Source organism: Choloepus didactylus, chromosome 5, assembly GCF_015220235.1.
Source record: "Choloepus didactylus isolate mChoDid1 chromosome 5, mChoDid1.pri, whole genome shotgun sequence".
Classification (NCBI taxonomy): Eukaryota; Metazoa; Chordata; class Mammalia; order Pilosa; family Megalonychidae; genus Choloepus; species Choloepus didactylus.
In genome coordinates, this window is record NC_051311.1 from 113,772,462 (window position 1) to 113,798,173 (window position 25,712).

A 25,712-nucleotide genomic window follows, 5' to 3' on the forward strand; every position below is an offset into this window, starting at 1 on the left:
TAAGAAGGAACGATCTGGTGAAACATATGACAACATGGATGAACCTTGAAGACATAATGCTGAGCGAAATAAGCCAGGCACAAAAAGAGAAATATTATATGCTACCACTAATGTGAACTTTGAAAAATGTAAAACAAATGGTTTATAATGTAGAATGTAGGGGAACTAGCAGTAGAGAGCAATTAAGGAAGGGGGAACAATAATCCAAGAAGAACAGATAAGCTATTTAACGTTCTGGGGATGCCCAGAAATTACTATGGTCTGTTAATTTCTGATGGATGTAGTAGGAACAAGTTCACTGAAATGTTGCTATATTATGTAACTTTTTGGGGTAAAGTAGGAACATGTTGGAAGTTAAGCAGTTATCTTAGGTTAGTTGTCTTTTTCTTACTCCCTTGCTATGGTCTCTTTGAAATGTTCTTTTATTGTATGTTTGTTTTCTTTTTAACTTTTTTTTTCATACAGTTGATTTGAAAAAAGAAGGGAAAGTTAAAAAAAAAAAAAAAAGAAAAGAAAAAAGACAAACAAGGAAAAAAAAAAAAAAAGATGTAGTGCCCCCTTGAGGAGCCTGTGGAGAATGCAGGGGTATTCGCCTACCCCACCTCCATGGTTGCTAACATGACCACAGACATAGGGGACTGGTGGTTTGATGGGTTGAGCCCTCTACCATAAGTTTTACCCTTGGGAAGACGGTTGCTGCAAAGGAGAGGCTAGGCCTCCCTGTATTTGTGCCTAAGAGTCTCCTCCTGAATGCCTCTTTGTTGCTCAGATGTGGCCCTCTCTCTCTGGCTAAGCCAACTTGAAAGGTGAAATCACTGCCCTCCCCCCTACGTGGGATCAGACACCCAGGGAAGTGAATCTCCCTGGCAACGTGGAATATGACTCCCGGGGAGGAATGTAGACCCGGCATCGTGGGATGGAGAACATCTTCTTGACCAAAAGGGGGATGTGAAAGGAAATGAAATAAGCTTCAGTGGCAGAGAGATTCCAAAACGAGCCGAGAGATCACTCTGGTGGGCACTCTTACGCACACTTTAGACAACCTTTTTAGGTTCTAAAGAATTGGGGTAGCTGGTGGTGGATACCTGAAACTATTAAACTACAACCCAGAACCCATGAATCTCGAAGACAGTTGTATAAAAATGTAGCTTATGAGGGGTGACAGTGGGATTGGGAATGCCATAAGGACCAAACTCCACTTTGTCTAGTTTATGGATGGATGTGTAGAAAAGTAGGGGAAGCAAACAAACAGACAAAGGTACCTAGTGTTCTTTTTTACTTCAATTGCTCTTTTTCACTGTAATTATTATTCTTGTTATTTTTGTGTGTGTGCTAATGAAGGTGTCAGGGATTGATTTAGGTGATGAATGTACAACTATGTAATGGTACTGTAAACAATCGAAAGTAAAAAAAAAAAAAAAAAAAAAAAAGACTAGTCAACGGGCAAAAAAAAAAAAAAAAACTAAAGGACAAATGGGGTGGGATGGGGGGATGATTTGGGTGTTCTTTTTTCACTTTTATTTTTTATTCTTGTTCTGGTTCTTTCTGACATAAGGAAAATGTTCAGAGATAGATTGTGGTGGTGAATGCATAACTATGTTATCATACTGTGGACAGTGGATTGTATATCATGGATGATTGTGTGGTGTGTGAATGTATTTCAATAAAACTGAATTTAATAAAAAAAAAAAAAGGTGTAGCATACACAATGTAAAAGTAACAGCAAGAGGCAGCATCTGTCAATCAAGGGAGAGCTAGGGAGTTTCCTGAAACCCTGAAAAAAAATTTTTTACACAGATTTTCCAGATCGTGGGGGCACTGCGCACCTAATCCCACAACATGGGGATAACTTTATCTAAATTACTGAACTGTAATCCAGCTGCCTTGATCTTCGGTAATGATTGCAAAACACTACAAACTTTATCTTATGATTGTAAATGCTTTGTGACTGACCCCCATTTGTAGCCCTTATTCTGTTTTTCAATGTTAGAGTCTTATGATCACTAAAGACAGCCCCTAATGTTTATTAACGAAGGATCTTGAGTCAGTCCAGCACTAACCCACCCAAACTCCAAAACTATCCTGCTAGACAGAGCTGGATCTATGCTGCTTGACATGCTCAGTAGCTTAAATTTTAACCTATAAGTGACCAATACCTCCTTACAATACTAAAAATCACACCCATCATCATATAAAGGCTGCCATTTTCTTACAGAGATTCTGTGACTAAGCATGTAAACAATCCATGTATGCTCAATAAATAGATCTCTAACCTCATCATCTTGAGCCACTGCACTCATTATCCTAAAACCTGCCCATCTTTTGATACTCTACAACTATCAGAGTTACTGCAATTTGGGGAGACAGACTTTTAGGCCACAGGCAATCTAATCTCATGCTTTACACGTAGCAATAAACTCTTTTTCTCTTTGAAACTCCAGTGTCTCAGGAATTGGTTATTTCAGCACATCAGGCAGAGAACACACCCTTTGATCGCTATCATATTCTGAAAGTTTCATAGCTTTAGCTCTTATATTTAGGTCCTTGATTCATTTTGAGTCGATTTTTGTGTGTACTGTGAGGTAGGGGTCTAACTTCATTCTTCTGCCTCTGGATATCCAGTTTAACAAACACCATTTGTTGAAGAGACTATTCTTTCCCCACTGCATGTAACAGCACCCTTGTCAAAAATCAACTGGGGGATACAAATGCTGGAGAGAATGTGGAGAGGGGAATGTACCTAATCACTGTTAGTGGGGAATCAGAATGGTGTAGCCCATATGGAGGGCAGTGTGGTGGTTCCACAGGAAGCTAACTATGGGGTTGCCATATGGTCCTGCAACCCCGTTACTGGGTAAATACTTGGAAGAACTAAAACGAGGGACACGAATGTACCTTTGCACACTGGTGTTTATGGCAGCAGTATTCACAATTTGCGATGGATGGAGGTGGCCTAAGGGTACATCCACTGATGAAGGGAACTGCAAACTTTGGTGTACACATAAAATGGAATATTGAGCAACTGCCAGAAGAAATGAAGCTGTGAGGTATGCAACTAGGTGAATGGACCCTGAGGACAGTATGTTGAGTGAAACAAACCAGAACCGAAAAGACAAACATTATAATGCCTCACTAACACAGACTAACTATAATGTGCAAACTCTGAGAATTGAATCTGAGAGCATAGGCTATCAGGGGAAGGCTTACTGTAAAGGTTCCTAGATTGTAAGCTCTTGTAGCAGTCACATCTATCCCTGTGTTGTAACTGTTATTTCTAAATTCTGAGATGCTGAGCTCTTTGTGTATAACCTGGTCAGTCCCTGGAACTTTGGGTATCTGTGTGACACTTGAGACTCAGAGCCAGAGTCCAGCAGCTATGAATGTCAGCATTACCCCATACAGCAAATGTTAAAGAAGCTGAAAAAGAGATCAGAATTCAATTGGAGATATATACAAAATGAACTTGGTTAGGACTAACTAAGGTAAATCAGACTAAAAGGTAAAGGACAATACTGGCGGTGTTCTAAAACTTCAATTTCTGTTTGAGACCAAAGGAAGAGATGTTTATCTGATGCAAAATTTATATCTTCTGTAGCACAGTATCTAATTTAACTTGTATGGTAAGTTTATTCAAACACCATAATTTCATTCCTAAGAGCTCAACCTGTTTCTTCACCTTCCCAACAAATTCTGTAAGCCATTTAATACCTTGTAATAAATCTCCCTTTGCTTAAACCAGCTAGAGTGGATTCAGTTCTCTACAAGTGAACCTTGACTGATAAAATCAGTTGCTGCAAAGGAAAGTTTGGAATTCCCCCAAACCACAAAGTTTGAGAGAAAGAAAGAGGTGTCTCATCAAATTTAAGACAATTATTTTTTATTGAAACCACTGAGTCACCTATCCCTAATCCTACATTTCCATAAATTCTAGTAAATGAAGAGCAGTAATTATGAAAAAAAATGGCTACTGCAATATAAATCATTATAAAGTCAAGTTGCAATATTAAGCATTCTTCAAATCACAACAGTTCTGTGTAATCAATCCTCAAAGTTCATACCATTCACTAGTTAACTGATAAAGGATAAGACACTACAAATGTTAACCCACTGGGTAATTATACCAGTGGGTCATTACAGGGGTGCTCGAGAGGGTTATCAGAAAGATTCAGCAGGCTGTGAAGCTGGCTGGATTTAATTCTGCTCTGTCCAAACATTAAGCAACTACAAAACCATCACTAAAATTCTGATCTTAAGGAGCACAGCATAAAAGTTAAGAAATGAATGCAGGTATTACAGCTTTGGATTATGTTATGCCAAAGAGCTTTAAACACACTAGTTTTAGATTTTATTATTATTATTAAGCTAAAGCTAACATTCCAGCTAATGTTCTGAAGAGTAAAAAGCTGACAAGAGATAGTGTCTTTTCTGAAACAGACATTTTTCCAACTGGCTATATTTTCAGTTCCTATACAGAGACAGTAGAAAACTCTTGCTCATGCTGACATGCAGACATCACCAGCCTCAGAATAAAGACTCAGTTCTCAGCTGTGCCATTAACTCAGCAAGTTAGCTAACATCTTTGAGCTTTAGTTTCCTCATCTACGAAATGGGCAAAAGCGATAATAAAACTCTCCTTATCCACTTACTAAAGTTATCCTAAGGACCAATTAGAGTGAGAGAAAAAGTGCTCTGTAAATATTAAAGTGAGAGATACCATCAGTAGTGATTTTTATTAACTATTCTCAAAATAAAGTAAGCAGACAACAAGGCTAGGTGATATTTCTAATCCCAACATTAATTGAATTGGGAAGTAAGCAAGATGGGAGATAAAAATTGGGCGGAAAAAGATAACAAGCTAAGGAGAAAAACCATTTAATAAAATGCTATTGGATCACATGGTCTTATCAGGAAGCGGGGAGAACCAGTTTGAGGATAATGCTCCACCAACAATGCCCAAAATTACCACCTGGCAAGAAATACACCTCAGATCCCACCACCAAAAGCAAGTCACCTTGACTGCCTGTCTGGTCAGTCGAAATGAAAACTGGGCCCATACCTGAATAATTTCCCAACACCTTCAATTAACCCTTGAGACAAGTTAGCCTTATTTACAGTTAGGAACACTAAATGTCAAACACAGGTTGATCTGCCCCACAACCGGTACTTTTTCTACAGGGCTACAGATCAAGGTGCAGGTTGCCTTATAACAGGGTTTCTCAATCTCAGCCCTAATGACATTTTAGGTCAAATCATTCTTTATTGTAGGGGACTCTCCTGAGCATCATAGTCTGTTTAGCAGCATCCCAGTCCTCTACCCACTAGATGTCAGTAGCACCCCTCCCCCTAAGTCATGATAATCTAATCAAAAGTATCTCCAAACATTGTCAGTGGTCCCCTAAGAGGTAATTCATGCAACACAAATGCTTGTCCGGAGCCTGCAAGGTACCAGGCCAAGTGCTAGACACTGAGGAGACAATACCAAATAAACCAGAGAGCCTCCCCTTGGGGAGAGAGACAGATTTATCAACACATGGCTGGTACAAAGTATGTGATGATGCATGTTATCAACGGTAGGGTGGTGGCAGAAGCTCTGCTGGAGTCAGGTTGCGGAGGTGAAGTCTCTGGAGCTGGATCTTTCACTATTAATTATAGCAATAGCAACTACCAGTCAACTTTCATTGACCCCCTAACTCTATGCCAGGCACAGCGCTGAAGACTTTTCACCTGATCTCATCTGAACATCACCAAAACTCTAGGGTGAAGACTTAATATCCCATTTTTCAAATGAGGAAACTGAGGCATTTAAGAGGCATATTCATGGTTACAGAATATAAGTCACAGAGCCAAAAATGACCTTAAAGTCCAGGTAGTGTGACACTTATCAGAATACCTGGAGGATATGCCAAGAGATTGGCAAGCAAATAGGAGGACTTTAAAGCTCTCCTCATGAATCATGACACTGGATAACGTAGAGGCTGAAACCAATTTACAATGAAGTCTTACAATATCTAAATGCCCATGGTTCAGTAGAAAGCAGACCTGTCTAATGCAGAATATTATTCTGCAATATTATATGTTGAACTCAGTCTCAATTTTTTTAAAACATCAAGGTTACAGTATAATTAGGAACCAGCTGCAATTGTAATTACTGCTCCCAATATAATTTGTTACATATTAGCAAGTGTCAAATTACTACTGCTCCTAAAATGAATAAAAACCAATTGTGCTGTTCTGAAGACTGGGATGTGTGTTCCTGATGAGGAACAAAGAAATATAAAAAGTATATGACATATTTATTAAGTACTGAAAGGCTCTACTTAGGAGATCACACATTGCTGGAGCCCAGATAATACCGTAAAAAGTTAAAATGGCTTCTGAGAGAGAATAGCTAACTTAATAAATGCAGAACAAGGAGAAAGCAGCAAATGAAGGCAATTAAAAAGATGCTTCCACTAAATAACTTACCTGTTCAAAATTCTGCTATGCATGAACTGGATTTAAATTAAGCATACTCAAGAATCCAGAAGAAAATAAAAAGGGAAAAGAAAGAAGAAGAAAAAAAAAGCCTTCTACACAACCAGGTTCCATATCCTAAGAGTGGGCCTCCTCCACCCTCTCCCTCAGCCCACCAATTTTATATATTTTTTTACGTAAGTGTAAGTTTACAGTAAAATCATGCAGAAAATTCAGAGTTCCTACAGCCCCCCACTCAAACACAAAGTTTTCCCTATTATTAACACTTTGCATTAATGTGGTACCTTTGTTTCAACTGATGAAAGAATATTACTACAACTGTACTTATTAACTATAACCTATAGTTAATATTAGGGTTCACTGCTTGTGCTATACAGTCCTATAGTTTATTTTTTAATTAGAGAAGTTATAGGGTTACAGAAAAATCATGCATAAAATAGAGTTTCCCTATAATACCCTATTATTAACATCTTGCATTAGTGTGGTCATTTGTTACAATTCATGAATTTAACTGTACTATTAACTATAGTCTATCATTTACAAATAAGATTCAAAGTTTGTGTTGTACCATCCTACAATTTTTTTTAAACTTTTATCCTAATAACATATATACAAACCTAAAATTTCCCCTTTTTAACCACATTCAAATACATAATTTTGTGTTTTTAATTACATTCACAATGTTGTGCTACCAACACCACCATCCATTACCAAAATTTGTCAATTACTCCAAACTGAAACTCTGTACATATTGAGCATTAACTCCCCATTACCCACCCCCAACCTGGCCCCTGGTAACCTGCATTCTAGTTTCTGACTCTATGAATTTGCTTATTCTAATTATTTCATATCCGTGAGATCATGTGGTTTTTATCCTTATGTGTCTAGATTATTTCACTCAACATGATGTCTTCAAGGTTCTTCCATGTTATTGCATGTATCAGAACTTCATTTCTTTTTAATAGCTGAATAATATTCCAATGTATATATACACCACATTTTGTTCATCCATTCATCTTTTGATGGATACTTGAAATACATGCAATAAAACATGTATTTCTCCCTTCAAATCTGTCAATATTTGCTTCATATATTTTCAGGCTTTGCCGTCAGGTGCATATATAGGGAATTTTTCATTTCAGTTATATGGTCTTCAAGTACTTCTGTATGGTTCCTGTTCAAAATTTTTATCTCTTTATTGAGATTCTTACATTGTTCATTCATTGTTTCCCAATATCCTTTAGTTCTTTCTCCAAGTTTCCTTTATCTCCTTGAGCACACTGAGGATTATTCTTTTAAAATTCATTGCCCAGTGTATCTATAGTCTGGTTTTCTTCACTGATGTTTCTGGATTTTTTTCTTGTTCCTTTGGATGGGCCATCACTTACTGTTTCTTTGTCCTGTAATATTTTGTCACACACTGTACATTTAATAATTTAAAATGTGAAGTCTGGGATTTCATCCCTGGGCTGTCTATTCCTTAAGTTTGTATCCAGCTAGTGATTTGACAAAGATTTTCTTGAATGTCAGGAGCTAACACTTAGCTACAAATTTTTGAAAATTAAACTTAAACTCAGTTCCACAGGTCAGATCTCAAACAAATCCAAAAAACCTCTCTAAGCTTCTGTGTGCTCATCTTTCACACAGAAATAGTAGCAACTGCTTTATTTAGCTCCTAAAATGATTGTAGGGACATATACCAGTAAAAGCACTTACTGAACTAGAAAATTCTATATGAGGATTATTTAATAGCAATATTTTTATAGTTAACAAGACTATTGGATTTGGTTGCAATCCTAGACTTTTCTATCCACTGAACTGGGGAAGCAAGGGGTGGGGGGGTGGTCAACAACTTTAAACATCACTCAAAGCAACTTCTGTGATTCGAATCCCACATCCAACACTTATATGAAGGTTACTATGCCCAAGGCCCTGTTCCAAATTTTACAAACATTAACACACTGATCCTCACAACAAACCCAGGAAGTAGGTACAACTGTATCCCATTTATAGACAAGGAAATTGAGGTACAGAGAGGTTGAGAGCTTGCCTGGGTCACAAGGCTAATAAGTAGCAGGGACAAACTTTGAACACAGAGACCATGATTTTAACTATATGTCATACTACCTTAAAGAGAAAAAAGGAGAGTGAGATTGAGAGAGAAGAACCTAGAGTTAAAAAGAAAATTTAAAACATAACCACCAAGTGTCAGTGCATGAACCTTATTTAGATGACAATTCAAAGAACTACTTAAAAAATTGTAAGACAAGGAAAATGTGTAAAATGTGTATAATGACTACATATTTGATGACACTGAAGAATTATTCTCAGTTTTTAGTGTATGACAATGATATTGTGATTACAGTTTTTAAAAGTCTGTTTTAGAGATACATACTAAAAAATCACAAGGGATAGGAAGAGGAAAGGGGGTGTGGTATAAATGAAACAATATTGTTATACACTGATAACTACTGAAACTGGCTGGATGCGGACATGGAGGTTCATTATACTATTTTTATAGTTTTGTACATCATGGAAAATTTCCAGTATGAGAAATTTAAAAATTACTGATCTTTCAAGGCCTGAGTCAAAAGCTGCTTCCTCCATGAAGATTTTCTAGATTCTCCAACCATGTTTTTCCATTTTATGGGCATTGCAATCAAACATTTAAATTGACTCTATCACTAACCTACAGCATGGCCTCTAAAAATCTGTTCTTTTCCCATCTGTTTTAACAGCAAGAGAGGGAAAGGGAATATAAAGATTGGGTGACAAATGGCATAGCATAGACAGAACCTAACAATGCCTTCTTCGTAGTTACTTATATCCTTTTCATAGGCACAGTGGCTTGGCTGATTGTGTCAGCAGTGGACACCTGAGCCCTGAAAGGAGGACCTGTTGGCTTTCGGAACCAGCAGAGGCTCTGGACTGAGCTGGCAGCCAGTCACGCTGGCTGATGACGTGGCACTGCTGAAGGTTCATGAACTCCCGGGGTTGAAGCTACCACAACAAAAATTAAACTGGTTCCCTACCTTTCATCGTATACTTAAGTAACTGCAGAAGAAATGTTAATAATAGGGGAAACTGCATATGAGAAGGGGGCATATAGGAAATTTGTATTTCCAGCATGGTTTTTCTGTAAACACATAACTATGCTAATAAAAATACAATAAAACAATTGCAGCTGAATCAGTTAACCTTTAAAAATAGAGAGTTATCAGAGCATTAGAAAAACACATGGACGATTTCTTACGTAATTTTACATGGGGAAGGGGTTTTTAAACATGGCATACAATGCATACACTATAAAGGAAAAGACTGATAAATATTTAATGTAAAAATAAAATTAAAAGTGAATATGAGCAAATTAAACACTAAACAACTGAGGAAAAATGTGTGCAGCACATAGGACAAAGGGCAAATGTTCTTAACTTAAAAGTGCTCTTAGAATAAATCAATATGTAAAGGGCAAATAACCAAATAGAAAATTGGGCAAAGGTCAAAACCAGGCTCTTTGCAAGCTGCTGGTAAACATCAAAAATGGGATTACAGAAATCTGCACAAACCACCAAAAAATGAGAACCTGGCATGGAGCTTTTACTTCTGGAACTGAGATGGGAGACAGTAAAAAGAAGGGGAGAATCCTCAAGTTCAGAATCAACATAGCCAGCAATGAAATGAATGTGTGGAAGCTCAGAGAGCAAATGAAAATATTTGCTAGTCCGAACAGCAAAGTCAGATTAAGGATCCGATATAGCCAGCACTTCCCTTCAGACCACCTGGATCACCCGGTGTGTTATTGGGACTAGCCAGTCTGAAACAGCAGCAATGGGCACACTGTTTGGACCTGCTTCGAATTTTGTCCTATCTTAACAAAAGGGACTATATGTCTCTGGAAGGCTCTTATTGAAGGAAATAGTCATGGAGATTCATCTACCTTGGGACAGCCCAATCCATGCCAGGAATTATGAATCGCCATCATGTGCTAATTTGGAGATTACTACCCACCCACAAATCCTTAAGTATTTGCAAATTATAATTTATTTTTTGGTAAGGGATGAAGGGGAAAGAGAAAATGGTTTATTAGAAAGAGAGAAAAGTTTCCGACAAAGCACACCCATGTGGCAGACAATCTCCTTACTTCACCGAGGAATGGCACACTAAGTAAATAAAAAATTCAATTCAATAAACACCATTTAAATGCTGTGTAACAGGTGCTTTGAAGGATAACTGTACCTAGAGAAGGTCCCTGTCCTCAAGAGTTTAAAATCTAGTAGGAAACATTAAATATAAGAAAGATGCAAGGACTCTTCTCCTTTAAAACCTCACCAAAGAAAATTTAACAATTCAGTATCATTTAGCATACAGTCCATATTTGAGTTTCTCCAACTGAGACCTTTTTGTCTTTAAATACAGGTTCTAACTTTGCATTTGGTTGTCATTTCTCTTCAGGAGTATCCTTTAATCTAGCCTTGTTTTTTTTGTTTGTTTGTTTGTTTGTTTTTCATTCATCACCTTGACATTTTCGAAATCAGGCCAGAGATCTTATGGAATATGTCCTACTTTCTGGATTTGTCTGATTATTTCCTCATGATTAGATTCAGATTTAACTTTTTTGGCAAGAATGCTTCAAACTTCGTATTGTGCACCTCCCACTGAATCACATCAGTAAGGACATAATGCTAGTTTATCCCTGTTTACTGATGGTAAGTTGGATCACTTGCTTGAGGCAGTATCTATTAGATCTGTCCATTGTAAAAGTTCTTGTTTCCCTTTGTAATTAGTAAGTAATTTACAGAAAGGTACTTTGAGATAAGGGAAGTCTAACAATCTTTTACCAAAGGGTTTTAACATTTGTTAAGAATCTTTGCCTGAATCAATTATTAATTTTAGGTTTCCAAACGATGCAGGTTTTTTTCTTTTTCTAATTCTATTTTACCTTCTACCTTTTTTAGTTGGCATTCTTTGGTAATAAAGATCTCCAGCTCTCCACCCTCCATCTTACTATCACTCTTTTTGGAGAGGTAAAAGAGATTTTATGGAATGGTGGATTTTTTTTTTAAACTCGATGTGTTATAATCTCTTTCCAATAAATCTTTAAAAGCCATTATTTTGTGGTAATAATTGTGATACACTCATAGTAAAATACACGCATACACGTACATATGTATGTGTTTAAACAATGAAAATCACTTTAACTCAACGGACCCGAAAGAGCAACTGTTACTATCAAAACTTAGCCAACTAAAATAAACCATTACATGAACAGCTAATGACAACATCTGAGCCCAGCGGCCAAATGTAATAACACAGGAAACAACCAGGTATTATGTGCCTTCTGATACAAGTACCCAATACCAAGCACCCAGAAGCCTGATGGGAGGGACCTAGTACCACCTGGGAAATAATCTGTTTCGGTTTGCTAATGCTGCCTTTTTGCAAAACTCCAGAAAGTGATCAGCTTTTATAAAGGGGGTTTATTTGGTTACAAAGTTACAGTCTTAAGGCCATAAAGTGTCCAAGGTAACACATCAGCAATCGGGTACCTTCACTGGAGGATGGCCAATGGTGTCCAGAAAACCTCTGTTAACTGGGAAGGCACGTGGCTGGCATCTGCTCCAAAGTTCTGGTTTCAAAATGGCTTTCTCCCAGGACGTTCCTCTCTGGGCTGCATGCAGCTCCTTAAAAATGTCACTCTTAGTTGCTCTTGGGGCATTTGTCCTCTCTTAGCTTCTCCAGAGCAAAAGTCTGCTGTTGGAGGCTATCTCCAAAATGTTGCTCTGTAAGCTGGTGCTCTTCTCTCAGCTCCTGTGTGTTCTTCAAAGTGTCCCTCTTGGCTGTAGCAAGCTCACTCCTTCTGTCTGAGCTTATATACTGCTCCAATAAACTAATCAAGGCCCATGCTGAATGGGCGGGGCCACACATCCATGGAAATTATCTAATCAGAGATATCACCTACAGTTGGGTGTGTCACATCTCCATGGAAACAATCAAAGAATTACAATCTAATCGACACTAATATATCTGCCACACAACATTGCATCAAAGATAATGGTGTTTAGGGAGACTAATACATTCAAACTGGCAATTCCACCCCCTGGACTCCAAAATGACATGATCTTTCCATATGCAAAATACATTCATCCCATCACAATATCACAAAAACTTAAATCATTTCAGTAACTGTAAGTAAGTACAAGATCCTATCAAAATCAGTTACAGGCATGGTCTTGTCCTAACACAAAATTCCCCTCTAGCGGTGTACCTGTGAAAGTTAGAACAAGTTATCTGCTTCTAATATGCAAAGGAGGGACATCATAGGATAAACATTCCCACTGCCATAAGGAGAAACTGAAAGGAAAACAGGGTTTAAGGGACCAAAACAGTTCCTAAAACCCACAGGGCAAATTCCATTAGATTTCAACGTCTGAGAGTCATTTAGAGAATGACAGTTTATTCTTGGGGCTTGAAAGAGTGGCTTTCCCACACTTTCCAAGGACTTACGCAGCAGCCCTTTCTCTCCAAACGCTGGGGTGAGTGCTCCAACATTTCCACACACTGAGGAGACCACCTTTTTGGCCCCACCCCCAAACACTGGGGCACCACCCAGACTCTGCCCTTCCAGGGCAAAGGCTCTATCCTCTCTGAATAGTAGGGTGGCAACCAGGCTCTCCCCAATCCCTGGGGTGGCAACACTCTTCCTGAGCATCGAGGCAGAATGCCTGCCCTCAACCTCCAGGGCAAACTTACCCTTTCTATGTGTGTGGGCCACTCCGCTCTCCCAGCCCAAGACCTCTTGACTCCAGACCTCAACCTCCATGGCTCTGTCTTTGAAGAAATTTTTCCTTCAATTTATTCCTTGTCTGTCCCCTCCAGTTCAGACTGGCAGTGGCTCCGTCTATCAAGATCTCACAAAAATTCTGTTGGCTTCGCATGAAGCACACAGGGGTCAAAGCCACCAGACAAAAGGACTTTCCACAAATCCTTTCTGGATAATTTTATCTACAATCTTGGCTTGTACTGAAATGGCAGTCGGGTTCCATGTTTGGTTAAATCCTCATGTGGGGCTGTAGCTTCTGGGGTTCCACCCCCTAGAAGACTGGAATTTTCTAAATCATCAGTTTCTAGTTTCTTTGAACCGAAGAGTTCAGTTCTAGGTTTATCTCTCTCCACTCGCATTTTACTATAAGCTGCAAGGAGAAGCCATGCCATATCCACAACTTTTAGTTTCGAAATCTCATCAGTCAAGTATCCCAGCTCGTTGCTCTCAAATTCTTCCTTCCTTCTGGCACCAGGACTCAATTTTGCCAAATTCTCTGCCACTTTAAAACAAGGATTGCCTTTCTTCCAGTTTGCAACAACACATTCATCATTTCTGCTCATGGCCTCATCAGAAGTATCTTTAGAGTCCATATTTCCACAGTCTCTTCAAAGCAGTTTAGGCCTTTTCTACCAAGCACCTCACAACTCTTCCAGAATCTTCCCCTTATCCATTTAAAAAGCCATCCCAACATGTTTGGTATTTGCAAACTCAGCAGCACCCCACTTCTCTGGTACCAAAATCTGTTCCGGTTTGCTAATGCTGCCTTTTCGCAAAACACCAGAAATGGATTGGCTTTTATAAAGGGGGTTTATTTGGTTACAAAGTTACAGTCTTAAGGCCATAAAGTGTCCAAGGTAAGTCATCAACAATTGAGTACCTTCACTGGAGAATGGTCAATGGTGTCCGGAAAACCTCTGTTGGCTGGGAAGGCACGTGCTTGGCAACTGCTCCAGAGTTCTGGTTTCAAAATGGCTTTCTCCCAGGACATTTCTCTCTAGGTTGCAGCTCCTCAAAAACGTCACTCTTGGTTTCTTGGGGCCTTTGTCCTCTCTTACCTTCTCCAGAGCAAAGGTCTGCTGTCAAAGGCCATCTCCAAAATGTTACCCTGTAAGCTGGTGCTCTTCTCTCAGCTCCTGTGTGTTCTTCAAAGTGTCCCTCTGGCTGTAGCAAGCTCGCTCCTTCTGTCTGAGCTTTTATAGTGCTCTAGTAAAGTGATCAAGGCCCATGCTTAATGGGCAGGGCCACAACTCCATGGAAATTATCTAATCAGAGATATCAACTACAGTTGGGTTGGTCACATCTCCATGGAAACAAAGAATTACAATTTAATCAACACTAATACATCTGCCCAAACAAAACTGCATCCAAGATAATGGCATTTTGGGGGACATCATACATTCAAACTGGCACATAATCTAGCCCAAAACAACAACAACAAAAACAGCAACTAAATAAGACCCTAAATTTGACCAAGCCTCTAGGTCTAACACTTTACAGGAAATACTGAGGACAAAGGAACACCATGGGAATGCAATCAGCAAAGTCCAGACTCTGGGAAACTACAGGACAGAAAACTCAATTTCCTCATCAAATAATCAGCAAGGAAACAAGCAAACAACAAAAGTGGAGGAGAGGATGGTTAGGACCTATAGATGAAAAAAGACTTAAGGGGCACATAATCTAAATGCCATGTGTAGACTTTGTATGAATCCTGATAAGAACAAACCAACTATTAAAACAGTACACTTGGAACTTGGGTTTTAACATCCTCATAGGGGATTGAAAAAATGGGGGAAGGGAATTAAGACCCCTTCCTAAAATTGAAGGGAAGCGCTAGGAAAAAAATCTGCCCACCAAAACAGAAATGACAAGAAAACATTTTTGTCTCTGATCCAGCTCTAGGTTAAATAAATAAATAAATAAACTCCCTTTCTTTTCCTGTTACACTGTTGCCTTCTTTTATGGCAACGAATCTGAACAGGGATTGGGTATGTCCCCTTCACAAACTGCTCAGCAGGATATGAGATAGGAATGAAGTAATACTGGAAAAGTTAAACAACAGCCAGACCAAGGAGGTGTTAGCTGGTTAAAGAATTTAAATTTTATTCTGCAGGTGATGTGAAGCCACACCGTATAGTGAGGTAAACTAAAGAGACAGTGTAGTACAGAGGTTATGTGCATGGGTTCTGGAGCCAGGTTGCCTGTGTTCAAACCACAGCTCTGCACTTACAAGCTGCGTGACCTTGGACAAGTTATTTATCTCACTGTTCCTCATGCTACTAAACCACTCCATACAGATGAGTTTCACCATTTATGTAAAAGAAATAATAACAGCACTTATTTGTCACAGGATTCTTATGAAGATTAAATTACTTGATATACACATAGTAGTTAGAACAGCACCTGGCTTTTATACATGTTATTTAAATGGAAGCTGCCATTGTTATTACCTGCCTAACATTTTTTAGCCTTATGTTTCTTACCTGTCAAATGAGGTCTCACCACTTTCCCTGCTACCTTGTACATGATCATAAAGATCAAATAATGAAGCTGAGGTCTTTACATTATCTGGTTATTTTAATCCCTATGAGCTTCTGGGAAGCAAGTTCAATTGCTGACTTATTTTTGAAACCCAGCACTTAGAACCAGGGCTGACAACCAGCTGGTATCAATAACACACCTGAATGCATTAAAAAAAAAAAAAACAACTCTTAAACACAGTATCCTTGAACATAGTACTGCTATTATCATGACCATTTGTGGCAGAGTGGAGAGGGAAAGGGAGAGAAGAGATCAAAGGCAGGGAGACCAGATTGGAAGCCAAGGCAAAAGTGTGGCTAAAAAGTAATGAGGACCTGAATTTAAATGGCAGTACAAGACACAGCTACTTCCAGGAAGTGGAAGGGTTTAACTAACCTATCTCTTTTCCACATCCAAACTGCTGCCATTGGTGTCTCTCTTGCTTTGCCTGTAACAGGTACTTAATTTAACTAACCCGAAAATTTAGTAGGAAAGCTACATTGCAGGCTGAAAGTAAGTTCTGACCAAGAAGGCTGAATCAGTTCTAGGAAGCAGACGAACAGGTTGAGGTTTCTAGCAAATGGCTAAGAATGTCGAGCTAGACTTTGAGAGGGCTGCAGGGGCTTGAAGAGAGAAGAGGAGCTTGGGTGGAGCCTAAAGGGACACCAACATTTCAGGGGAAAGCAGAAGGACCAAGAGATGCCATCAAAGGAGAATAAAGGAGGAGTATGAGACTTAAGAGGCCTGCCATGAGAAGGGACCTCAAGAAAGCTGATGAGCCCCAGGTCATGTGAGGCCAGAAACAAGGACAGGCCAACAGGTTTACAACTGAGGACACTGGTCACCTTTTGAAGAAAATTTTGAAAAAGAGAATAGGGCAGAAGTCCATTTTCAGGGGTTTCAAGTATGAATGGGTAGTAAAGAAATGGGGAAAAATACAATCCTTAATAATAATCACACATTCCCTTAAATAATAATTTTCAGAGAAGTGTTCCAAAATAGTACCCTGTTTCCAATGTAGAATCAATGCTAGCCCTAAGAATCCTAAAATTTACACTGGATGTTGTTGGTATGCATTCAATTCTATAAAATGTTAGATTAATTTACAACCAATTCAAAACTTGCTGCCATCCTCATATTAGAAACACAGCTACATTTAAATAGAAGGTAAATGGAGTTTCAAAAGAAAACTATTCAAACTTTAATGTGCATACAATCACCTGACACTCTAGATAAAATGCGGATTCTGACGTGGTTAGATGGGATGAGGCCCAAGGTAACAAGCTTTCAGGTGACCTCAGACCAAAAACTTCCAATAGCAAGGCTCTAGGTAGACCACTCAGAGGATTTGGCTCTTGAAGCAGCTCCATTGGCTAGACATTACTGTGAATATTTAGTGGACCTCAAGTTTAAGAAAGGCACACTTACTTTCTTCAGTTAGGTGGAAATGTCCAAAAGCCTCCAATAGCCATCTCTTCGCATTCATGTAGCACTTCATAATTTCCTAAGTATCATATGTTATAATTCATTAGATCATCACAGATGTCACAGATAGTCCCCCATTTTCCACATGGTGATGCTGAGCACCCAGAGAAGTGACTGACTTGCCAATGTTCTCAACCTTCAGTGGCAGCAGTGGACCCATACCCAAGTTCTCCTGCTTCTGGTCCAGAACTCTCACTAAACCAGAGTCATTGATTTACACACACACACACATACACACACACACACACACACACACGCACAAGCTTCTTCACAACTGAGAACATGGTCTAAGTAGTCGGGGGTCATCTGCCACTCTGCCTGCAGCTGTGACCAGCATTCAGGAACAGACAAACACAAATTACATGACATCTGACTCAGAGAAACTGCTAAAAATGCACCTGGGCTGGCAAGAGTCTGTTCAAATCCAATTTACTCACACAATTTTCTTACAAATTTCACTGAGCAAGTCTTATGCAAAAGATATTTTGCCATAAAACAGTAAGTATATCGATGAAATATCTGACTCTCTTATCAAGTCAACAGTTTTCATGGACAATATGTGGAAACCGTGACTACATGCAGAAATCAAGATAAAGCTACCAGCCTGACAATGGTCATTAAATAGAGTGTTTTATTTAGGTCGAATTGCTAAGAATTTCAACACTGCCAGCTCTGCAATGTTGTCAGCACCTAAAGTCAAAAGGAGCCATCCAGGCCTTTTTTCAGTCATGTAACTGCACAGCAAATTTCCAAAGGAAATGGTAAGTACTCTATCCCTGAAACGGTTCAAATCAACAAACCAGACCAGGGCTCTGCAAATCAGCTGGGAATAATTCTCAGCAAACCGACCAGAGGCACCACTTGATTGAGTTGGTTTTACCCAACAAAAGGGTCTGGTTAAACTGGACATGACAGTTGCTGTTAAATTTTGCTAAGGGGATGGTATACCTGTGACTAGGGTACACCCTCTTCACCTGCAAACAAAACCAACAAAAACCCACGAGTCATCACATTCCTCTAGTCCAAAACCCATCCAAGAGCATCCAAGGAAACATGGCATAGCTGCTTATGCAGCAGCAAATGCCTAACAGGGAGAGAAGGACAACTGACCAAGACCAGCAGGCCTAATCCTGAGAGTGGAGAACAATAGGAATGAAGGATTCCATTTCAGAATTAGCAAAGGCTGGTCACAGGACAAAGGGTCAAAGAGGTAGAAACTCTGGAAGGAGTCAGACCTCCTCCTGCAAACTTATAAAACAGCTCAATCTCTAAAAAGACTTGCTCCCTGATTTTCTTACACTGCAAACTTCTTTTCACCCCACCACCCCCTGAGAAGTCCTCCATTTACTGGCCAACAGTTGCAAAGTTACATGACCTGACCTGGGTAACACTGACAACCCATGGAGGCTGAGCACAGGGGCAGGAGAGCTGGAAAGAAAGGGTCAAGAAGGAAGGGAAATCAGAGAAAACCCTCCCCCATCCTTCCTTTGAGTTGACACAATGGGGAGCTTCATTTATTTCACTGCATTCCTTCCTGAATCCAAGAAGGAACCACTAGACAACCCAGAGCAGTTGTTATCCACAGATACATTTGATTTCCCTGAGGAGCTTTTAAAATCTCTAAGGCCCAGGCCATACCCAATTTCAAGTAAATCAGAATTTCTGGAGTGAGACCTAGGCATGGGAATTTCTTAGAACAGTTCAGGTGGTTTCAACGTGCTGAGAACCACTGACCTAGAATAGTGTGAAAAATAAGATTCACAGGAACTTGGCCTAATTACAAAATTTTCTGGGAGGCTCTTCACAGGGTTAAAGAAGGGAAGAATGAGGATCACTGGGTTATACAAACTCCGGGCCCTTCCAGCTCTAACAATTTAAGAAACCCTAAAGCCCAAATATCAATAGAACCATGGGAATGGGCTGTTTAATAAACATCATCATGGTACCACAAAGGCAACTCAAACTTCGTTTCCTAGATTCCTAACATCAAAACTGGTCTGCTTTATTATAATATCACCAAATACCAGGCAGAGTGGTAAAAGTAAAGGATTTTATCGTAAGGATGAAAGGAAACCTGCACTTTTAAGAATATCCTTAACAACCTCAATCATATTTTATCCTCAGTAACAAACCTCTGAAGATGGGTTTACACATGAGAAACTATACGTACATGGCAGTTAAACATATGGCCAAGTCCTAAGTAGAGGAGACAGGATTAACATTTTTACAAGGGTTTATGACCATGGTGATGGTTACACAATTCTGTGAATATGCTAAAAACCACTGAATTGTATATTTTAAATGGGTGAATTGTATTGTATATGAATTATAGCTCAATTAAGCTGTTTAAAAAAAAAAGGTACATGATAATTCCTGCCCTATAGAGATTTACAATCTAGTTTGGAAGACAAGAAATACACTCAGCAAATAAACACTGCTTTGAAGCATGGAAAGGGTGCCCAAGGTGTTCTACAGATAACCACTACTGGACTGGGACGGTCAGGAAACACACACATCCATAATCGGAGCATGTGAATTCTCACACATGCACTTTTGCAAACAGAACTCTGAAGGCCTGGGAGAGCTGAGTAGGGTTTAACAGAAGAGACTCTGAAGACACAGCGGCAGGGTTCAAAGCCAGGCTCTATGACTTCCTTGCTGTGCAACCTTGAGAAATTATTTAACCTCCCTGGACCTCAGTTTTCTTACCTGAAAAATAAGGACAAAATAATTGAAAACAACAACCTCTTGGTATTACGAAAATTGAGTTACTTATAAATCACTTGGGAAAGTGCCTGGCACACAGTAAGGCCTACGTGGGTGGTTCTTAAATAAAATTCTGGTTTATATTTGAAGCACCGCCTAACTCACCCACCTCAGACATGTCCCACACCTCTCCCAAATACTCTACTCCCCACCAGACTAATCTACCACACAGACAATAGAGTAGGCCAGGAAAGGGCCAGAGCCCAGAGCCACACAGGGTGGATATGAATCCCAGTTCCACTGGTTCCTAATTATCAGTCCTTGAGCAAGTTATACCAACTCTCTGTGTCTCAGAGATTTCATTTCTAAAATAAGGATGACAGCATCTAATTCACAGGACTATTAGAGGCACTTAATGCCACTAATAAATAATCAAAACCATTTAGAATAGTACCTCATATCTAGTAAGCACTCAATAAGTGTTAGCTGCTTTATTTTTAAAAAATTATCTGCTATTTCCTAAATGTGGCACCTGCTCTCGCTTCCCTGTCTTTTGTTTACTTTCCTGTTCCCCATCACTGGAATGGATCTTTCCTCTTCACCATCCATTCCTTCTGAAATACCACCACCTCCAAGAAGTCTTTCCTGATTGCCCTGCATCCCCACAAGGCTGGGCTCCTTCCCTGGTACACAGCCCTACAGTGGGGTACTTTCACCAGAGAACTTAGCTCAGAGTAGGATTTCAGTTTTCTTGAAGGCTCAAACAGAGTCTCATTCACTGTAGTATCCTCAGTTTAGCCTGATGCCTAGAACACTGAAAAGAGTGCAATACACAATTCCAGAAGAATCTATAATCACAGCCACATTTGCATTATTATTAATGCTTTAATTATTAAAGTTTTAATTTCAACCAAATTATTAGTCCATGTTCAGTTTGACACCCATACATCTATCATGGTTGACTCAACTGAGCATTCTCTAACTTTTAACAGCTTCACATAGCTTGATTCCATCATTCTAAATGTAAACTTTATCAATAACAGAGGGAATGTTTGCTACAACCAAAAGGAGAGAGAGGGGAAGGAGAGTACAACCCCTCTATTATGACATTTTTTAAATGCATTTTTTGTGGAACTATGTAAATACAATTTAAAAAAAAACTCATTTTGATACATTCAAAGCAGATTGGGGAAGTTTTTAAATACTCAGAACAGCATAAGCAGTACAGACCACTTACCAGTTACCACCTAAATAGAAAACCCATACAGATTATTCCTACTAAAGTAGGTTGCAAGAAAATGGAATGTTTTTGAATTAATCTCAAAATACTAAAGGTTTTAGATCATTGTTACTTCTTGGAAAAGCAAATACATCTTGCATCTTTAAGTAGCAATTTTCATGACAGAATTGAAAATAAAAGAGCAAAAAACAGTATTCTCAGCCCCTTATAAGAGGTAATTAAATACTTAGTTACAATTGAACAAATATAAAGACCAAGGAAACTAAGAATAAATGGTCAAGAGATCAAGAAATTTCTAGTTGTGGCTAAGTCTATACAGAAAATATTAAGCCTCCTTAAATACTCCAACAATTCAGCACAGCAGTGTAGAGAGTGTTGGAATTTACCTACCCTAGTTGAGTATCCAGATTGTTGTCTCAGTTTCTTAGATACTCCACTGAGGTGAACTTCTCTCCCACTCAAGCTTCTCCATTTCTAAGAGGGGAAGTAGTCCTACCTCCAAATGAGATTTTTAGCCCAGGACTCTATTTAACTGGCAACATGGATCATCTATGCTCCAGAGAGAAGGCAAGGAGCTCCGGCCTTTATCCTGGGCTAGCCAGTGCTGATTAGTAGCTGACAGAGTGGCATTCAAGGGTGGTGCCCAAAGGCAATTCAATATTCTAGACCAGTTTGGCCTAAACAAGTCCAGTACAGCTTCATTTTGGGGCATTTGAAGACTGTATTTACTACACTGCCCTTGAGCAAGGACATTATAAGAAACAGCCCTTATAGAACCCACAGACATTTTTGCAGTCATGAGATAGTTTTGAATGCAGTTTGCCCACAGCATATAAAAGGACATGGGGAAAAACGGCTTTCAGCACTACAGGAGACCTCTCTCCCAAGTAACTGACTTGCAAACAACCTCATTGATCATTTCCTCTTTGCTTTGGCTGCTAGAAAAGTCAGAGTCACCTCCAGCAAGCATACACTTATTTTCCAGTAACCTTAATCCTGGTTTCTTCTTACTTTCCCTTTATCCTGTTCTTCTCACCTACTTTGACTGTGATTCCGATATGTTTTATTGCACTGTGAATGTGTATATGTATGATGTGAGCTATCAGAAATCCCTTCTGAAAAGAGGTGAGTTTAAATAATAAACAAAAATACAGACTGCCAAATTGTAAAACTAAAATGCTTTACTTTCCCTAACTCTCACTAACTGGCTAAATACCAACTGCCCTTATTGACATGACTTGACAGTTCAAAAAGTTGAACCTGCTTTCCCTTATTTTACTTAATACTAGTTGATCTGTTTGTCTTATACTCCATTTATATGCATACTCCTCAATTACTTTGTCTCCAAATTAAATAAACTTGTTTAGTTCATCTGTAGACATAACAATGTCTCCCACCTACTCTACTGGAATAAGTCATCTGGAAGGACCAATTCACAATAAGTCTTGCATTCTGATTGCAGGCAAATTTAATGCAAAGAAAAGGTCAAAGGTTACTGATTCCCTGGGTTTGAAAAGGGTAACGTAGCTTCCAAAAGAAAACCTGGAGAATTCTAGAAAATCTGCCTACAAATATTATATATACCTGTACACACACACACATACACCAGAGCACACTCCTTGTAGTAATTACAGAAGATGGAAAGGCCACTGAGGCCACATAGCCTGGGAACATGAAGAAGCCTGAAGATTTGGGGAGCCTGGAGAGACTTAAGTCATAGAACAGCATTTAAATTTATTTGTCTGCTTACAATTTCCATTGCAAATGTGATTAGTTTGCTTGAATAAATAGGAATACGATGTGTTGGCCATGTTTTCCTCTTGAGGGTTATCACAGAGTTTTGATTAAGGACAAATGTTTGAAATGTTGGGTATATTTAAGTTCACTGCACTTAAAATAAGCTAAGAAGTTGTATAGGCTTGATTAAAGGGCTGCCTTCTTGAACTTCAAATTAAAAGCAATAAATTCCAATGATTCAAGTGATTGGGACTAAATGTGGTATTCTGCCAGAAAAGTTGAAATGGAGTCCAAAGAGACTGAAATGGTGTCCAGGTTTCAAGAAATGGTGCAAGAGGAAAGGTCAACCTGTAGGAGTTGCCATTCCTCTGGGTTAGAGAATGATTCAGATTAGGGAGAATTCCTTTTAAGTCGTACTTCACAGGAGTGACAGGTTCCCAGGACAATCTGTTTTGTCATTTCCAAAGAGAAGTCTCTCAAACTCTCCGAAGTGGGTATGTAAATGTTGTCAGATGGGGAGAAGAGGAAGAACGATGGGAAAAGGCTGGGGGGCGGGGAGAAATACCAGGGACTTTTACGCGCGCAGCGCACTCCAGCCAAATTCTCCCAAGCCAGTAGAAAACGGAAGTCCAGGTGATTCCCGCCCCCCCCTCCGGAGGTAGGGAGGAATCCTTGAAACCTCATTGGATCAGGTTTCAGTCCCGGACGTGGCCACTCGAAGGAAAAGCCCTGATCAATCACAACCGGGGTCAGGAGTAGGAGCGCGCTGGGGTGGCCGAGAGGACTTGCGGACCCCGAGCCCTTCCCCGCCCCCGGGGCACAGGGCCCCAGTCGCGCTCGCTCCTCCTCACGCGCCTTCAATGAGCCCCACCCAGCACCGACTGCTCTTCCGGGCCAAGTGGGAGGGTCCAGCCGGCAAAGTTTCTGCTGTCGGGCCTCGGTGCCGCATGTACTGCCCGTGTGGAAAGGTCACCTCCCTTCTCCTGCAGCTGTAAGGTGCAGCAGCTGCCCCACGCCCCTTTTTATTTGCTTTCCCCTTTGCACGAACCAAGGCATGTGAGAGCAGTAGCCGCTAGCGCCCGCCGGATCGAGTGCGGTCGGCGCGCTGCCCCGGGCAAGAGGCTGACGCTTACCTTGGCGGCCGCCATGCTTCGCCCCGGGTGCGGGTGTAGCGGGTCTACTCAGTGACTTGCTCGCACTAAGGGTCCGGGCGGCTCACTTCCCGTCCCGACAGCGCCAGGAGAGGTGATAAGCCCGGCAGCGTGCGCGCCTGGCCTGCCTCCCCACGCCCTCTCGCCGGCGCGGGTCATGCGGGCGCCGCCAGCCCATTGGCTGGGCCGGGCCAGGGCCTGCAGGACACGAGTGATCCAGGCGGCCCCCGCCCTGCGGTCCGGCAGGGAAGGGGGCGGGGAAAGTCGGGGGGAGGGGAATCCAGGTACGGGGGGGTGGGGGAGGGTCAGCACCCGGACACGTGACCCCGGCAGCGCTGTCCAGCAGAGGCGGCTTCTGCGGTGAGGGCTGAGGGGCGGTAGTGGGGTGCAAGCCTGTCTCTTGGAGACAGGCGCCTCGTGAGGAAGGCTGTTGTCTTCTGATGGTACCTGGGGCTAGTCCTGCACCTTTGGGAACGGTGGAAGGGGCAAGTAACGACGGTTGGCAAACAGCCGGGGGAAGTGGAGCACTACACTTTGTCACAAGTTTAGCCAGGTTTTTGTTGACAGTTTCCTTTCAAAGGAGACTCCACTGCATCTAATGGATCCAGAAGCTCTTTTGACCGTAAGCAATAAACGGTGGAAGATACTACAGCAAAAAAGTGTTGCTGGCAAACCTACTTTTAGGTCTATCTGGTAAACTCTAAGTACCTAACAGATGAATATAGTGCAGACTATATATTTATAGGACTATTTCATTTCAACCGTACACACTAGGATAGTAAAGGTCAAAAGGCACAGGGTTCAAAATACCATCAAAATATGACCTACTAAAATAAAATGACAAGTCAAAATTGCAACTGGAAAATAGAATATATGACCTTCAGAGGTCTTATTCCTTGTCATTGGGCTCTCATTCATTTGTCCTTGTCATCAAAATTTGTTTTGTGGATTATGTATATAACATATCAGCAAATGTGTTATTACTAACCAGTTTAATTCACTGACATTGATTGTGAACACCTACTATGTGCCAGGCACTGTGCTAGGTGCTGGGAACAACAAAATGACTTAAGAGATGGTGTCAGCTTTCAAAGAGTTCATGGGCTTCTGGGAAGACAGACCCATAAATAGTTAGCTGCGAGGTAACCTCCATCTGTTCCCAAGGTGTTATGGGAACACTGCGGACTGGGGATACCTGAGCCAAATGCAGGAAAATGGATATGAGCTAGTCCAGTGAAGTGGGGGTGGGGAGGGAGTTCCAGCCAGAAAAAATAACAAAGAGAGAAACAGAAGGCCCTGAAATTGCTGGGGAACCACAAGCTGTTTGGCATGAGCAACCTGAGCTGCGGGACTAGTAGAAGAGGACTGTGGATGGGCAGGTAGGGGCTTGGGTGCTATGCTGAAGGGTGTGGACCTTAACTGAAGGGTGTTTAAGCCAGGAAGAAGCATGGCCAGATTTACAGTACAACATAGATGGATCTCTCTGCCTGCACTGTGGAGAATGGGTCAAGACTGAACTATTGGAATATCCAGCCAAGACAGTATAAGTGCCTAAAACCAGAGATGTGACAAGACT

General features: G+C 40.5%; 1 protein-coding gene across 2 annotated transcripts in view; it reads right to left on the reverse strand.

The window, feature by feature from the left end:
- Positions 1 to 24,328, reverse strand: part of SLC25A13 (solute carrier family 25 member 13) — a 257,057-nt gene extending 232,729 nt beyond the window's left edge. The window contains exon 1 of one of the 2 annotated variants that reach the window (XM_037836732.1): positions 24,119 to 24,328. In XM_037836732.1, coding sequence (XP_037692660.1) covers positions 24,119 to 24,133 — 15 coding nt within the window. In that variant the 5' untranslated portion in view covers positions 24,134 to 24,328. The remainder of the gene's footprint in view (positions 1 to 24,118) is intronic. The other variant, XM_037836730.1, reaches the window with a different exon arrangement.
- Positions 24,329 to 25,712: the final 1,384 nt, after the last annotated feature.